The sequence below is a fragment of the Ranitomeya variabilis genome, chromosome 5 (genome assembly GCF_051348905.1).
Source record: "Ranitomeya variabilis isolate aRanVar5 chromosome 5, aRanVar5.hap1, whole genome shotgun sequence".
In the NCBI taxonomy this organism is placed as follows: domain Eukaryota; kingdom Metazoa; phylum Chordata; class Amphibia; order Anura; family Dendrobatidae; genus Ranitomeya; species Ranitomeya variabilis.
The window spans coordinates 485660927-485678815 of NC_135236.1; the positions used below are offsets into that span (position 1 = coordinate 485660927).

At 47.6% G+C, this 17889-nt stretch overlaps 1 protein-coding gene across 1 annotated transcript in view; it reads right to left on the reverse strand.

The window, feature by feature from the left end:
• The window catches only part of WASHC4 (WASH complex subunit 4), a 143425-nt gene extending 126045 nt beyond the window's left edge, over nt 1-17380 (reverse strand). The window contains exon 1 of the mRNA XM_077265537.1: nt 17222-17380. Within this exon, the coding sequence (XP_077121652.1) occupies nt 17222-17288 (67 nt within the window). The 5' untranslated portion in view covers nt 17289-17380. The remainder of the gene's footprint in view (nt 1-17221) is intronic.
• Nucleotides 17381-17889: the final 509 nt, after the last annotated feature.

Here is a 17889-nt window from a genome sequence, read left to right on the forward strand (position 1 = left end):
CGATAGGGATTGAAGGTTGGATTCGGCTATGTGGAAGATTGAGCTGGTTATCTCCATCAGACTCCGAGAACGGGTACCCCCTTGGTGATTCAGATATGCTATCACCACTTTGTTGTCTGACATAATTCTGACATGGTGAGACCGAAGGGGCCCCAGGAACTCTAATAGTGCAAATTTGACTGCCAATAGTTCCTTCATATTGGAGGACGCTTTTTTCAGATATGGAGGCCAATTCCCCTGAGCTAACAGGTCGTTCAGGTGAGCCCCACACCCGCTGGGACTCGCGTCTGTTGTTACTACCTGGGATACTGGAGTCACCCACGGGATTCCTTGAGAAAGATTGCCTAGCGACATCCACCAGCCTAGAGACTGAATTGTGTTTGGAGATAAAATGAGCTGACCTTCTAAATTCCCTTTTAGAGAGACTTCTTCTGACAAGATTTGCCATTGAAGTTCCCTTGAGTGTAATTGAGCCCATTGGACTGCCGGGATGCAGGCCGTCATGGATCCCAGGAGGGACATCGATTGGCGCAGTGTTATGGAGGGGGTGTCTCGTCTTCTGGATACCAGACTTATGATGTTTTGGATTTTTTCCCCTGGAAGGCGGCATTCTTGTTTTATAGAGTCCAGAGTGAGACCCAGGTACTCCTGGATCTGGCATGGTAACAATCTGGATTTCTTTAAGTTCACTAGCCAGCCCAGTTTTTCCAGAGAATGTCTGATTATTTTCAGCTGTTCCTCGCAGTGTTGTGGAGAGGGACCTATTATCAAAAAGTCGTCGAGGTATGGTACTATCAGGGTATCTTGCTCCCTCAGGTGAGCCATTACCTCCGCAACTATTTTCGTGAAGAACCGCGGGGCTATAGCCAGCCCGAAGGGTAGGGCCAAGAATTGAAAATGGTATACCACCCCCCTTATATAGACTGCTATTCTTAGGAATTTTTGGTGATCTTTGTGGATAGGGACGTGATAGTAGGCGTCCCTTAGATCCAGGACTACCATGAAACAGTGGAAACAGCATTTTTATTGAGGTTTTTATTGTTTCCATCTTGAACGGCTGGATTTCTAGGAATTTGTTTAACTCTTTCAGATTTATGATAGTCCTGAATGAACCGTCCGGCTTCTTTCTCAGGAACAGAGGGGAGTAACACCCTTGACCTCTTTCTTGAAGGGGAACTTCCATGAGAACCCCTTTGTTTACCAGTCCCATGACTTTCTCTAATGCTAGCTGCTCTTCCTCCGAAGATCTTAGTGAAGTCGTCCTGAACGAGGGGTGAGGGGGTTTTTGAAATTTCAATTTCAGTCCGGATCTTATTATGTTCAATACCCAAGGACTGTTGGTAATTTTCTCCCAGGCTGAGAGGAAAAGGGCCAGTCTTCCCCCCACCTGAGGCAAGCATTCATTGTGCGGGTTTTTTGTTATCGTTAGGGTTTTTGTTGAAGATGAAACCCTTGTTTTTGTTTCGCTTGTCCTCCCACCTATCCTGGTTTTTTCCGGGCTTCCTTCAGAAGAACCTCTTGCTCCGAAAGGGCCTTCTGTATGAAGGGAAACCCAGGGAGGGAAAAGATTTCTTTTTATCTCCCGCTTTCTCTAGTATATCATCTAGAGTGGGCCCGAATAGGAACTCTCCTTCACAGGGGATGGTGCATAATTTAGACTTGGTCTGGAGGTCTCCTGGCCAACATTTTAGCCAGAGGGCCCGTCTTGCGGCATTAGAAAACACTGCTGACCTAGCGGATAATTTGATTGAGTCCGCCAAGGCATCTGCCAAGAAGGCGGCAGCTCCACGCATAACGGGCAACATATTTAAAATTGAGTCTCGGGATGCCCTGTTTTTGAGCTGGCTTTCCAATTGGTCTAGCCATACCATCAGGGAGCGGGATGTACATGCGGCAGCGACTGCTGGTTTAAGGCCTCCACCAGCCGCTTCCCATGAACCTCTGAGGAAGCCATCTGCTTTCTTGTCCATTGGGTCTTTTAAGACCCCCATGTCCTCAAATGGAAGGGCATATTTTTTGGATGCCTTAGCAATTGCCACATCCAGTTTAGGTGCCTTATCCCAGAAGGAACAGGATTGGTCATCGAACGGATACTTCTTTTTCGGAGTCAGTAGCGACTTTCTTATAGGCTTTTTCCACTCTTTTTTAATCAAAGACTGGATTTTTTCATTAAGGGGAAAGGCCCTTCTCTTTTTCTGGTCAAGCCCCCCGAACATTATGTCTTGAACGGATCTTTTGGGGTGAGGATCTGCCAGCCCCATAGTGTTCCTAACGGCCTTAACTAGACTATCAGTTTCTTCTATAGGAAAGCAACTACGGCCTTCCAAGGGTTAGGCTATGGGTTGAACTTTATGCTATGGGTTGAACTAGATGGACTTAAAGTCTTCCTTCAACCTTAATAACTATGTAACTATGTAACTATGTAACTAAAAGATGATGATGAGGATGAGGAGGAAGAATTAGATGAGTCTGAATCCATATCTTCCCCCGAATCACCCGATTCAGGAGACGGAGATCTGTGCTTAGTCTTCCTTCTCTTTTTTCCTCCTTTGAGGGATTTAAAGGTTTCCTCTACCTGGACTTTAATCAGGTTTTTGAGATCTGCTGCAAACCCGGGAAGGCCTTCTGACACTGTCTGCTGAATACAAATACTGCAAAGTCTTTTCTCCCATGAAGATGGAAGATCTTCTTTACATAGGGCACATATGTTATGTTTAGTTTTACTTGCGCTTTTCTTCCCCTACGGTAAAAGACACAAAGATAGACTCTCACTATCGCTAACATTCACGAAGATAACTCACCACCTTATGGACCCATAAATACCGGTTGGACACGATCCATGTTCGCTTTATCCCTTGAGCCGGAAGCTATGCTGGACTCTTTGCTGCGCAGAGATCCAGAACGCCCTCCGGTAGAGTCCTGGTGTCCTTTCTGGGTTCGTCGCTTCTGCTGCTGCTGCGGCGTCGGTTGTGGAGATGCCCTGGGCACGGGAGGTACCTGCTCCACATCGCTCACTGGTGAGCACTGGCCGGTCTCCATCTTGGAAGCGTTTTTGCCCCCAGATGCACCTGCTAAAATAGCGGTGGAAGGCGCCATTTTTTATTTTATTTTTTTGCGCATGCGCAGTTCGCCTTGCGCCTGGAATCCCGCGCCAGTGCAGATCGGGCCTGAGCACGAAATCCCGCGCCTGCGCAGTTCTCCAACGGCCGCGCAGGCGCACTAGGCGAGGATCGCAGCGCTCGTGCGCGCGCAAGCCCCTGCCGCTTGAAATCTCGTCTCCTCCCGCGCGTGCGCAGACGGGGCAACATGGCGCCGCACACTTACTGCACGCTGACTCCACGGAACTCCCGGGAGCTCAGGCTGCAGAATGACGCCAGGGAGCCACATCGCTCCTATCCACAGATGAATCTTGGACACGGCTGCTGCTGGTGAGTCTTCCTAGAGAGGCGGCCTGGTCCTGCCACCTCTCTCCGCACACCCTAAAAAGGCCTACCAGCCCCTAGCGGTGGCGCTTCGGGTCATCACATCTAGCCGAGGCAGGGGGGCCCCCGCTGCCTGGATCGGCTGATTGGCCCCGGAATTCCCACGGAGAATCTTTCCTTCTGACGGAGGTGGATCTGTAGGTCTCCCATCAAGGACAGCAAACCAACTGATGCAGGAGAGAGGTACTGCCTTTTTATCTGTAGGTTTCCTGTCCTTGGTGGGCGGATCCCCTCTCTCCGTGGTGCCGTCGTGGGCATCAGAGAAATAATAAGTTTTCATGTATCCTTTAATAAGATGTGTAATAGAGGGGTTACAAGGACACTAAACTTCAGGAGGGCAAATTTCCAATGGAGGAGAGATGATCTTAGTGCAATTAAGGCTGGTTTCACACTTGCGTTTTGATCTGCAGCGTTTTTACCGAAAAAAACGCATGCGTTTTTTCCCCTATGTTTAACATTAAAAACGCATGCGTTTTTTGTACGCGCTTTGCTGCGTTTTAAGAACGCATGCGTTTTTTTGCTGCATGCGTTCTTTTGCAGAAATGCAACATGTAGTAATTTTCAGAGGCATTTTTTTGCTGCAAAAAAACGCATGCGTTCATTTGCGTTTGATTTGCGGCAAAAAATACATTGATGTCTATGGAAACGCATGCGTTTTTGCGTACATGCGTTTGCTTGCGTTTTAAACGCATGCGTTTTTATAGAAAAAAACAAGAATACACCCTGATAAGCCACCCCCCACCATCAGGGTGATAAAGGGATCCTAACCCTAACCCTAGGGATCCAAACCCTAACCCTGACCTTAACCTTACCCCTAACCCTACTCCTAACCCTAACAATATGACAGTGAATACTCTCCGAGTTTATATTTTTAGTACTCTATAGCAATACCGTATATCTTGGGGTGTCCACATTGAACAAAGCTTTTTATTAGAAGAATGTCCTGGTCTCCAGGTCAACATAATAGCCAATCCCTATGGATCCCTAGGGTTAGGGTTTAGGGTTAGGGTTCGGATCCCTTGGGTTAGGGGTAGGGTTTGGATGGTTAGGGTTAGGGTTTGGATCCCTTTATCACCTTGATGGTGGGGGGTGGCTTATCAGTGACCTGGTGACCAGGACATTCTTCTAATAAAAAGCTACCCCTAACCCTAACCCTAGGGATCCAAACGCTAACCCTACCCCTAACCCTAAACCTAACCCTAGGGATCCTAACCCTAACCCTATCCCTAACCCTAGCTAATTCTATTAATAGTGGGTTTTCTAGTTGATTTTGATGATTGGCAGCTGTCACACACTTCTCAGCATGCGTTTCAAAAACGCAAACGCAGGAAAAAACGCATGTAAACGCGTCAAAAGGCCGCGTTTTTTTTCTGCATGCAAAAACGCATGCGTCTAAAAAACGCAGCGCTTGCACGCGTTTACATGCGTTTTTTCACCACATGGTTTTTTTTTACAAATGCTGCAGATCAAAACGCAAGTGTGAAACCAGCCTTACTGGGACGAGATCCTGAGACATAAAAATACACAAAGAAAATGGGAGACGTTTATTAGCATCCTGGATAGGACCTGTGCACAGTATATACCGTATGGGAATAAACATACTAGAAATAGGAGGAAACCAATATGGCTAAATAGAGCTGTAAGGGGCGCAATAAGTGACAAAATAGCTGGATTACTTACGGTAATGCTCTTTTAATGAGTCCATGACAGCACCCACTGGAGAGATAGGGATCCGCCCCAAGGAACAGGAAACCTACAGAGACATAAAAGGGGGCGGTCCCCCTCTCCTCCTCAGTTTAATTTCAGAGTACCCGGAGGACCGCCAGTGTTAGTCAACCATCACAATGTATTATCAGAATATAAACTTCATAGAAGTAATTACATTGGCTTTTATTAGGGAGGGATGTGACTGGGTGCTGTCATGGACTCATTAAAAGAGCATTACCGTAAGTAATCCGGCTATTTACCCTTCGCCATGACAGCACCCACTGGAGAGATTTCCAGAGACCAACACCTAGGGGGGGACCACCGTGCTGAGGATAGTCCTGCCAAAGTGTAGGTCAGAGTCGGAAGACAGGTCAAGCCTGTAGTGATTATAGAAAGTGGAAGGAGCCAACCAAGTTGCAGCCTTACATATATCCTCGATTGGCACGTTCCCTTTTTCGGCCCAGGAAGAAGCCATGGCTCTGGTGGAATGTGCTTTGATACCCTCCGGAGGTTCTTCATTTTTCATGGAATAGGCCAACCGGATAGCGTCTCTTATCCACCTGGATAATGTTGCTCTTGTGACTCCATATCCTTTCTTTTTGCCCTGGAAGGATATGAACAGAGCCCTACTCTGCCTCCAACTACTAGTTTTCTCAATATATTGCAAAACTACTCTCCTGACGTCTAGAGTATGGAATTTTTGTTCTTCAGGAGTAGAGGGGTCTTTAAAGAAAGTAGGAAGATGTATCTCTTGTGACCTGTGGAACTTCCCTGCTACCTTAGGAAGGTATAAGGGGTCCGGTTTTAAGATTAGTCTGTCATGAAATGTGAGAAGGTAAGGTTGATCTATCGACAAGGCCTGAATGTCGCTGACTCTTCTAGCCGATGTTAAGGCTACTAAGAAGGCTGTTTTTAACGACAAGTGTTTTAAAGATGCTGTGTCTATAGGCTCAAACGGAGATTCTGTTAGAGAGTCTAAGACTAGATTTAGATCCCAAGGAGCTACCCTAGGTATGTGGACAGGAGTAACTCGTTCACAGGCCGTGATGAAGCGGGATACCCATTTATTACCAGCAATATTATGGCCATAGAGGGCACCCAGAGCGGACACCTGGACCTTTAGTGTGTTAACTGACAGACCTAACTCTTTCCCTTTCTGTAGAAATTCTAGTATAGATTTTATTGGGACTTCAGAGGTGTTTGAACTAGTATGGAACTGTAGAAACTTCTTCCATACTTTGGTGTAAATTTTTGTTGTAGATGGTTTCCTGCTAAGCAGGAGTGTATCAATTAGGCCTTTTGAAAACCCCCTGGAATTTAATATCTGCCTTTCAAATTCCAGGCCGTCAGGTGGAGGCTGTCCACCTGAGGGTGGAAGAAAGGTCCCTGAGAGAGAAGGTTTGGGATTGAGGGAAGGACCCAAGGATCCGTCACCGACATTGACCGCAGGCACGAGAACCATGGTCTCTTGGGCCAGAATGGTGCTATCAGTATTATCCTGGCCTGCTCTTCCCTGATCTTCCGTATTACTTGTGGAAGCAGAATTATCGGAGGGAAAGCGTACGCTAGCTTGAATTGCCAGGGTGTTTGAAGAGCATCTAGAATGTCCGGGTGATCTGCACGGGACCGAGATGCGAATTTCTGGACTTGTTTGTTTTGTTTTGTAGCGAACAGGTCTATTTGGGGCTTGCCCCATAACAATGTTATCTTGTGGAAAATGTGAGGATTGAGACACCATTCTCCTTGATGAAGAGTGTGTCGACTTAGAAGGTCCGCTTGTTGATTGTCCTCTCCTTTGATGTGGACTGCCGAGAGGGACAACAGATGCTTTTCGGCCAGGATTAAGGTACTGTTTGCGGAAGACATAAGAGCGTCTGATCTTGTGCCGCCTTGTTTGTTTAAATACGCCACTGTCGTAGTGTTGTCTGAACAGATTCTGACGTGGCTTCCTCGTAGCTGTGGGAGAAATTGACGCAGTGCATAGTTTACCGCATTCAATTCTTTTAGGTTTGATGAATATAAATCCTCATTCTTATCCCAGGTTCCCTGGCAGAATCTATCTCCCATGTGTGCGCCCCACCCGTGGGGACTAGCGTCCGTAGTTATCGTGTGGGATGGAGATATTACCCAAGGGACACCCCCCGCTAGGTTGTCTTTATCTAGCCACCATTCTAAGGAGGATAAGACTTTCTCGGATAAAGTTATTTTCGATTCAAGGTGCCCCAGAAATTTTCTCTGTTCCCGAAGTATCTGATGTTGTAATGTTCGGGTTTGAAGTTGTGCCCACTGAACGGCTGGAGTACAGGAGGAGAGGGATCCTAGCAAGGACATTCCTGCTCTCAGGGACATTTGAGGTTTGTGAATGGCCGCCACTACTTTACCCTCTATAAGAGATATTTTTTCTTGGGGAAGTAGACATTTTTGCTTTATGGAATCTAGATTAAACCCCAAAAATGTCTGAAGAGAGAGTGGGATGAGTCTGGATTTTTTATAGTTGACGATCCAGCCCAGGCTTTCTAAAGGTACCTTCACACGAAGCGATAGCGACAACGATGTCGATCGCTGCAGCGTCGCTGTTTGGTCGCTGGAGAGCTGTCACACAGACCGCTCTCCAGCGATCAACTATGCCGAGGTCCCCTGGTAACCAGGGTAAACATCGGGTAACTAAGCGCAGGGCCGCGCTTAGTAACCCGATGTTTACCCTGGTTACCAGCGTAAAATCTAAAAAAAACAAACAGCACATACTTACATTCACGTCCCCCTGCGTCCACTTCCTGACTGACTGAGCGCCGTACAGTGAGAGCAGAGCGGTGACGTCACCGCTGTGCTGCTTTCACTTTCACTTTGCGGCGCTGAGTCAGAGGAGGAAGCAGACTGCAGGGGACGCAATGTGAGTATGTGCTGTTTGTTTTTTTTACATTTTACGCTAGTAACCAGGGTAAACATCGGGTAACTAAGCGCGGCCCTGCGCTTAGTAACCCGATGTTTACCCTGGTTACCAGTGTAAAATATCGCTGGTATCGTTGCTTTTGCTTTCAAACACAACGATACACAGCGATCGGACGACCAAATAAAGTTCTGGACTTTATTCAGCGACCAGCGACATCACAGCAGGATCCTGATCGCTGCTGCGTGTCAAACGAAACGATATCGCTAGCGAGGACGCTGCAACGTCACGGATTGCTAGCGATATCGTTATAATGTCGTTTCGTGTGAAGGTACCTTAAGGACGAGACAGTGTCAGCTAATCGTTCCGCACACTGAAGGGACGAATTTCCTACAACTAAAAAATCATCTAAGTAGGGAATGATTAATGTGTCTCTCTGGCGAAGGTAGGCCATTACTTCTAACATTACCTTCGTGAAGATCCTGGGTGCCGTGGAGAGACCGAAGGGCATGGCTGTATACTGGAAATGATGAATCTCCCCCTCAAGAGTTACTGCCACTCTTAAGTATTTTTGATACCTACTATGGATAGGGAGATGGTAGTAGGCATCTTTTAAATCAATGCCGCCCATTTTACAATTTGGGAAAAGGAGCTTAATGGCCGATCTAATAGACTCCATTTTAAACGTATAATTTTTAATAAACGTATTGAGTTTTTTAAGATTTATAATTGTTCGAAATGAACCATCGGGTTTAGGGATTAAAAATAACGGAGAGTAGAACCCTTTACCCTCTTGTCCCTTTGGCACCCTAACTAAAACATTTTTAACTATAAGACTTCTAATTTCCAGTTCAAGGGCCTTCTGTTGCACTGGTGAGGAAAGGGCTGTTAAAATAAAGGAATCATGGGGAACTTGGAGGAATTCTATTTTCATTCCTTCCTTAATAATATTTAGCACCCAGGAACTTGACGTGATTTTTCGCCATTGGGGAAAGAAAAATTTTAACCTACCCCCTACTGGGGTGTCTGGTGTTTCAGAATTTATTGTCTCTACGGAAGGGGGGGCCTTTAAACATAGTGCCACCCTGTTTTCCCTCTCTTGTGGCCCATCGTGACGATCTTTCAGTTTGTGTTCTTTTCCCGAACGGCCTCTTCCTAAAGGTCTTCCTATAGAAAGGAATTGAGGGGTCAGGGAAGGCTTTTTTCCTCTCTTTTGCTTTTTTGAGGATCTCGTCTAATGCTTTCCCAAACAAAAACTCACCCTCACACGGAATAGCACAGATCTTAGCCTTTGACTGCGTATCCCCCTTCCAGCTCTTCATCCATAACGCACGTCTGGCATTATAAATCAGACCGGCTGATCTTGCTGCAAGGCGAAGAGAGTCAGCTGAAGCATCGGCCATGAATGCTGCTGCACCTCTAATTAGTGGTATCGCATCCCGCAATTTTTGTCTGGAGACCCCCTGTTCGATCTGTTGATCCAGCTGATCAATCCAATAAAGCATGGATCTAGCAGTGCATGTACTGGCAATTGATGGTTTAAATATGCCCGTGGAAGCCTCCCATGATCGTTTTAGTGACGATTCTGCCTTCCGATCTAGAGGATCAGAAAGTAGGCCCGCATCCTCGACTGGTAGAGCTGACTGTTTTGAGGTGGAGGCGACTGCAGCGTCCACCTTAGGGATTTTAGTCCATGAAATTAACTCCTCATCATTAAAGGGGTACCGTATTTTCCGGCGTATAAGACGACTGGGCGTATAAGACGACCCCCCAACTTTACCAGTTAAAAAATAAAATCTTCTTAAAAGTCGGGGGTCTTCTTATACACCCTATGTCGTCTTATAGGGCCGGTGAATATGTGCCTTTTGGGGGGGGGGGGAGTGATCCTGATGAGGACGAGGGGGCGTCTCACAGGAAAGTGAGTATCCCCCATTACCTTATCATAGCGCTGCAGCGTGGGGTCTCTGTGCTGGGAGCGGCGGCTGCTGTGCTGTGCTGTGCTGTGCTGTGCTGTGCTGTGGCGGCTCCTCTTCTGCAGTGTGGGGCCTCTGGTGCTGTGGGGCGGTGGCGGCGGCGTATCTTCATACAGTCGGGGCTCCTCCGGCATCTCAAAGACTGGAAGCCCCGCCGGCAACTCCATGGGTACAATGCGGTCAGGTGGCCTCCGGGAAAATGGCCGCTGCTCAGATTCAGATCTCGTCCCGAGATCTCGGGAGACGAGATCTGAATCTGAGCAGTGGCCATTTTCCCGGAGGCAGCTCAATAGGTGCGATGCGGTGGCCCGGCCGCTGGGGGCTGCGCATGCTCAGATTCAGATCTCAACGAGATCTGAATCTAAGCAGCGGCCATTTTCCCGGAGGCCAGCGCATTGTACCGATGGAGTTGCCGGCGGGGCTTCCAGGCTGAGATGCCGGAGGAGCCCCGACTGCATGAAGATACGCCGCCGCCGCCACCGCCCCACAGGCCCCACACTGCAGAAGAGGAGCCGCCACAGCACAGCAGCCGCCGCCGCTCCCAGCACAGAGACCCCACGCTGCAGCGCTATGATAAGGTAATGGGGGATACTCACTTTTCTGTGAGACGCCCCCTCGTCGTCATCAGGATCACTCCCCCCCCCACCCACCATATACACCCGGCGTACAAGGCGATTCCCGGCGTACAAGACGACCCCCGACTTTTAAGAAGATTTTCAGGGGTTAAAAAGTCGTCTTGTACGCCGGAAAATACGGTACTTCCTTTTGGAGGCTGACGGGAGAAAACCTCTCTGGTCCTGTTTCTCCTACTCCCTCTTTATCAGTGCCTTAACCGCAGGAATTACTGGGAATGCTCTTCTCTTCCTCTCTGCCAACCCTGCAAACATGATGTCTTGTGCAGTTTGGTCGTCATTTGCATCCTCACAACCTATAGTATTCCTGATGGATTTTACTAGGTTGTCCACCCCATCAAGGGGAAAACAAGCTCGACCCTCAATGTCGGAATGAGTTGAGGAAGAGGATGATGCCTGCGAGGAGTCTGAGTGGATAACGCCTTCCTCCTCGGACTCAGAGCTGGATATAGCCTTTTCTTTCCCGGATTTTTTAGGGGGGGTACTGGCTTGTGAGATGGCCTGTAATTCCTCTCTAATTATGGCCCGTATATCTGTGACCGACATAGATGGACTCTGCATTGTTCCCGCCATACATTGATTGCAGAGTTTTTTGGGGTGGGAATCTGGGAGAGGCTCGTCACATAATGCACACTGTTTGTGCTTAGATTTCTGTCTCTTTTTGGCCTGGGAGAAGAAGACATTTGTGGAAAAGGGTGTCAGCTTTATAGGCAGAGGGGAAATTACACTCACCCAGTGAAGCTGTACGGTACCGAAATAGGAGGCTGCGACTTTCTGGATCTTGAATCCTTGGTCTCACTCCTGTGGCTGGCATCTGAGGACCTTCTGCTGGCTGGCTCACCTGCTGGGTCTACTGTTTTGCCTGGGGACGACATGTTGCATCGCCTGTGCGTTTGCAACTTCCCCCTTTTTATAGGCCAAGATCCGGTCAGTAAACTTTTTTTTTTCTTCCACAGCGGTGTACTGCGCATGCGCGAAACCGCGCTTTCCCCCACCGCTGTGTGAGTGACCCGGAAGTGTTCCTCTACCTCCGGGTCATTCTGGGGATTCTTACACCGCTCCACGCATGTGCGGCCGCCATCTTATCCCGGCCTGCACTATGGAGCGGTGTACCGGCTGCCGCTGCAGCTGTGCCGCAGATCCCGGACCCTTTACCTGCTGGTCCGAGTCTGGAGCCTCTTCAAGGCCGCACCTCTGCAGCGTTGCTTTGTGGAATCGGCGGCGCCTCCCCCGGACTCAGCCATCCCACATGCCGGACAGACGAGGGGGGAGCCGTCTAACGGAGTCTCCCCCGACGCTGCATCTGGACTGCATCCCCTGCCGTTCCCGCAGAAACCGCACAGGCGGATGCTCCTAGCCCAGGTATGATCTTCTGTAGTCTTCTCAGAGATCCTGTCCCCTGGGAACAGGAAACCTAAACTGAGGAGAGAGGGACCGCCCCCTTTTATGTCTCTGTAGGTTTCCTGTTCCTTGGGGTGGATCCCTATCTCTCCAGTGGGTGCTGTCATGGCGAAGGGTAAAAGAAAGCATTTAGAGAATTAAAGGAAGTAGGTGGTGATGAGGCATTAAATAAATACAGAAAATTAAATAAATTATGTAAAAAGCAAATCAAGACAGCAAAGATTGAGACAGAGAGACTCATTGCCAGAGAGAGTAAAAATAATCCCAAAATATTCTTTAACTACTTTAATAGTAAGAAACGAAAAAAATGATAGTGTTGGCCCCCTTAAAAATAGTCTGGGTGAAATGGTGGATGAGGAAAAAGCCAATATGCTAAATGACTTTTTCATTTCATCAGTATTTACACAAGAAAATTCCATGGCAGACAATATGATCAGTGATAACAAAAATTCCCCATTAAGTGTCACCTGCTTAACCCAGCAGGAAGTATGGTGGCGTCTAAAAATCACTAAAATTGACAAATCTCCGGGCCCGGATGGGATACACCCCCGAGTACTGCAGGAATTAAGTACAGTCATTGATAGACCATTATGTTTAATCTTTAAAGACTCCATAATAACAGGGTCTGCACCACAGGACTGGCATATAGCAAATGTGGTGCCAATATTCAAAAGGGGGACAAAAACTGAACTTGGAAATTATAGGCCAGTAAGCTTAACCTCTACTGTGGGTAAAATCCTGGAGGGTTTTCTAAGGGATGCTATACTGGAGTATCTGAAGAGGAATAACCTTATGACCCAGTATCAGCACGGGTTTACTAGGGACCGTTCCTGTCAGACTAATCTGATCAATTTCTATGAAGAGGTAAGTTCCGGACTGGACCAAGCAACTCAGTAGATGTAGTGTATATGGACTTTTCAAAAGCTTTTGATACGGTGCCACACAAAAGGTTGATACATAAAATGAGAATAATGGGGATAGGGGAAAATACAGTATGTGTAAGTGGGTTAAGAGCTGGCTCAGGGATAGGAAACAAAGGGTGGTTATTAATGGAGCACACACGGACTGGGTCGCGGTTAGCAGTGGGTTACCACAGGGTCAGTATTGGGCCCTCTTCTTTTTAACATATTTATTAATGACCTTGTAGGGGGCATTCAGAGTGGAATTTCAATATTTGCAGATGACACTAAACTCTGCAGGGTAATCAATACAGGGGAGGACAATTTTAGATTACAGGATGATTTATGTAAACTAGAAGCTCGGGCTGATAAATGGCAAATGAGCTTTAATGGGGATAAATGCAAGGTCATGCACTTGGGTAGAAGTAATAAGATGTATAACTATGTGCTTAATTATAAAACTCTGGGCAAAACCGTCAATGAAAAAGACCTGGGTGTATGGGTGGATGACAAACTCACATTTAGTGGCCAGTGTCAGGCAGCTGCTACAAAGTCAAATAAAATAATGGGATGTATTAAAAGAGGCATAGATGCTCATGAGGAGAACATAATTTTACCTCTATACAAGTCACTAGTTCGACCACACTTAGAATACTGTGCACAGTTCTGGTCTCCGGTGTATAAGAAAGACAAAGCTGAACTGGAGCGGGTGCAGAGAAGAGCAACCAAGGTTATTAGAGGACTGGGGGGTCTGCAATACCAAGATAGGTTATTACACTTGGGGCTATTTAGTTGGAAAAACGAAGGCTTAGGGGTGATCTTATTACTATGTATAAATAGATGAGGGGACAGTACAAAGACCTTTCTGATGATCTTTTTAATCATAGACCTGAGACAGGGACAAGGGGGCATCCTCTACGTCTGGAGGAAAGAAGGTTTAAGCATAATAACAGACGCGGAATCTTTACTGTAAGAGCAGTGAGACTATGGAACTCTCTGCCGTATGATGTTGTAATGAGTGATTCATTACTTAAATTTAAGGGGGGACTGGATACCTTTCTTGAAAAGTATGTTACAGGGTATATATACTAGATTCCTTGTTAGGGTGTTGATCCAGGGAACTAGTCTGATTGCCGTATCTGGAGTCGGGAAGGAATTTTTTTCCCCAATGTGGAGCTCACCCACATGGGTTTCTTTGCCTTCCTCTGGATCAACATGTTAGGGCATGTTAGGTTAGGCTATGGGTTGAACTAGATGGACTTAAAGTCTTCCTTCAACCTTAATAACTATGGTACTATGGTACTAGGGTGTTCAGCACAAGGGCCCCTGTCAGGACAGGAAACCCAACTGAAGCGACGGAGAGGTATCGCCCTTTTATTTTCAGAAGGGTTCCTGTCCTGACTGGGCGGTTCCCCTCTCTCAGGTGTGCTGTCACGGGTGAAGGGAAAAAAATTACTTTTTTAAATTTACCAAATGGCTGCAATGAAACAACGAGTGAAAAAGTTAAAAGGGTCTGAATACTTTCCGTACCCACTGTATATTACTCACATAACGCCATTAATTCCACAGCGCTTTACTGACATTATCGGTACTGTCCACATTGGGGCTCACAATCTAGATTCCCTATCAGTATGTCTGTGGAGTGTGGGAGGAAATCCACGCAAACATGGGGAGAACATACAAAGTCCTATATATAATGTTTGAAGTCAATGGAGAAAGTATAAGCAGCCGATTTGAAGATCTGATGACTTTTCTCCGCAGCGGTTGTATGGCGATTTCACAAGATATAAGTTCCTAAGTAACTTTGAAATTTGAAAAAACCAAGGAATAAGCAGCACGTTATCTATACTCTTTTCACAAATGCGCTCTACACAAAGACGTCCCTTTGAAGGCCTCGCTGATTGCTACCATGTCTGTCCATTCAGTAATTCAATTCTCCCCTCTAAATCCATTCAATGTGACTCCTATTCACAAGGAAGAGCAGCTGCCAAAGAGGAAGAACACACAGCATTGGGAACGCTCAGCATCACACTCCTGTGTCTCATTTGATCTCAGCCATGCAGCTTCCTGGTATGGAAGGTAACGGGAATACTGTGCGCACACACCCAATCACCGGTACGGAAGGTAACAGGAATACTGTGCACACAGCCAATCACCGGTATGGAAGTTAACGGGAATACTGTGCGCACACAGCCAATCACCGGTATGGAAGGTAAAGGGAATACTGTGCAAACACAGCCAATCACCGGCATGGAAGGTAACGGGAATACTATGCGCACACAGCCAATCACCGGCATGGAGGGTAACGGGAATACTGTGCACACACACCCAATCACCGGTATGGAAGGTAACGGGAATACTGTGCGCACACAGCCAATCACCGGTACGGAAGGTAACAGGAATACTGTGCACACAGCCAATCACAGGTATGGAAGTTAACGGGAATACTGTGCGCACACAGCCAATCACCGGTATGGAGGGTAACGGGAATACTGTGCACACACACCCAATCACCGGTATGGAAGGTAACGGGAATACTGTGTATACACACCCAATCACCAGTATAGTGACAGCTGTAAAGGAACACTACACATGTATCCAGACCACAGAAGCCAGAAGTCATAAAAGAGTGCAATGATGCATGTTACCACACGCCAGGCGGCCACACGACACCCCACATTATTACACTCCAGGCAGTCACACTACACCACACATTATTACACTCCAGGCGGTCACACGACCCCCCCCCCACATTATTACACTCCAGGCGGTCACACGACCCCCCCCCCCACATTATTACACTCCAGGTGGCCACTTGATCCCCCCACATTATTACACTCCAGGTGGTCACTTGACCCTCCCACATTATTACACTCCAGGTGGTCACTTGACCCTCCCACATTATTACACTCCAGGTGGTCACTTGACCCTCCCACATTATTACACTCCAGGTGGTCACTTGACCCTCCCACATTATTACACTCCAGGTGGTCACTTGACCCTCCCACATTATTACACTCCAGGTGGTCACTTGACCCTCCCACATTATTACACTCCAGGTGGTCACTTGACCCTCCCACATTATTACACTCCAAGTGGTCACTTGACCCTCGCACATTATTACACTCCAAGTGGTCACTTGACCCTCGCACATTATTACACTCCAGGCGGTCACACGACCCCCCACATTATTACACTCCAGGCGGTCACACGACCCCCCACATTATTACACTCCAGGTGGTCACACGACCCCCCACATTATTACACTCCAGGCGGTCACTTGACCCCCCCCCACATTATTACACTCCAGGCGGTCACTTGACCCCCCCCCACATTATTACACTCCAGGCGGTCACTTGACCCCCCCACATTATTACACTCCAGGTGGTCACTTGACCCTCCCACATTATTACACTCCAGGTGGTCACTTGACCCTCCCACATTATTACACTCCAGGTGGTCACTTGACCCTCCCACATTATTACACTCCAGGTGGTCACTTGACCCTCCCACATTATTACACTCCAGGTGGTCACTTGACCCTCCCACATTATTACACTCCAGGTGGTCACTTGACCCTCCCACATTATTACACTCCAAGTGGTCACTTGACCCTCGCACATTATTACACTCCAGGTGGTCACTTGATCCCCCCACATTATTACACTCCAGGTGGTCACTTGACCCTCCCACATTATTGCACTCCAGGTGGTCACTTGACACCCCCCCACACATTATAACACTCCAGGAGGTCACTTGACCCTCCCACATTATAACACTCCAGGCGGTCACTTGACCCCCCCCCCACATTATTACACTCCAGGAGGTCACTTGACCCTCCCACATTATTACACTCCAGGCGGTCACTTGACCCCCCCCCACATTATTACACTCCAGGCGGTCACTTGACCCCCCCCCACATTATTACACTCCAGGTGGTCACTTGACCCTCCCACATTATAACACTCCAGGAGGTCACTTGACCCTCCCACATTATAACACTCCAGGAGGTCACTTGACCCTCGCACATTATTACACTCCAGGTGGTCACTTGACATCACCTCACATAGCAGCTGAGGACAAAAGCGAAGTGGAAGCTCCGCAACTCCTTGCAGAAAGCAGCCGGTGGCATGGAGAGCAGCAGAAACAGAAGTGACAGCAGTCATCACACCCTGCATGGCTCTGTGTACACCCCCACCATGAGGTCATAGCCGGCTGCCCGCCGCCGTCACATGCTTACTCTGAGAACCGTCATCAAAGCGATCAAACTCCCATTCCGGGGAAATGGTTTCGGTAGTTGTCGCCATCACAGCAACCGATGGATGACCACTGACCCCGCCCGCCTGCTTCCCCCGTGACACTCGGTGGCACGTGACTTCCTGCTGCAGCACGCCCCCTACCAGAAGAGGCGGAGGATGCGCAGAAACGTTATGTTCCGCTCTTGCTGCCATCTTTTCTGCTGGCACGTGCCAGTTTGCTTGATAAGCTGTTATTTAGGGTGACTATAAAGTCACATTTGGGGAGATTGATGATAGTAACTACAAGGAAAGGAGGAGGCGACTATAGGAAACAGGAAGCTTACAGCTCTCAGTATCGGGAACGGTTTGGTAAAGTGATTGGTTGCTATGGACTGTCTGTCACTGTTTCCTTGCGAGTCTGACAGGTCCATTCCTAACTTTATATTTGCATTGTTTTACTTTTCTGCCCATGTAGCCTTAAGAGGGTTTGTTTTCTGTGGGGCACGTTGTGGTTTTTCAATGACCCAAATCACTTTACATCAAACTATACTCCCCAAGCTTTCAAGATGTTATGGAGGAACACACCTTTAATATTCTATCTCTAAGATCCTATCCCAATATGTAGTAGTTCCTGTTAGAAATGTAGTATAGTTTTTCTGATTCACAATGT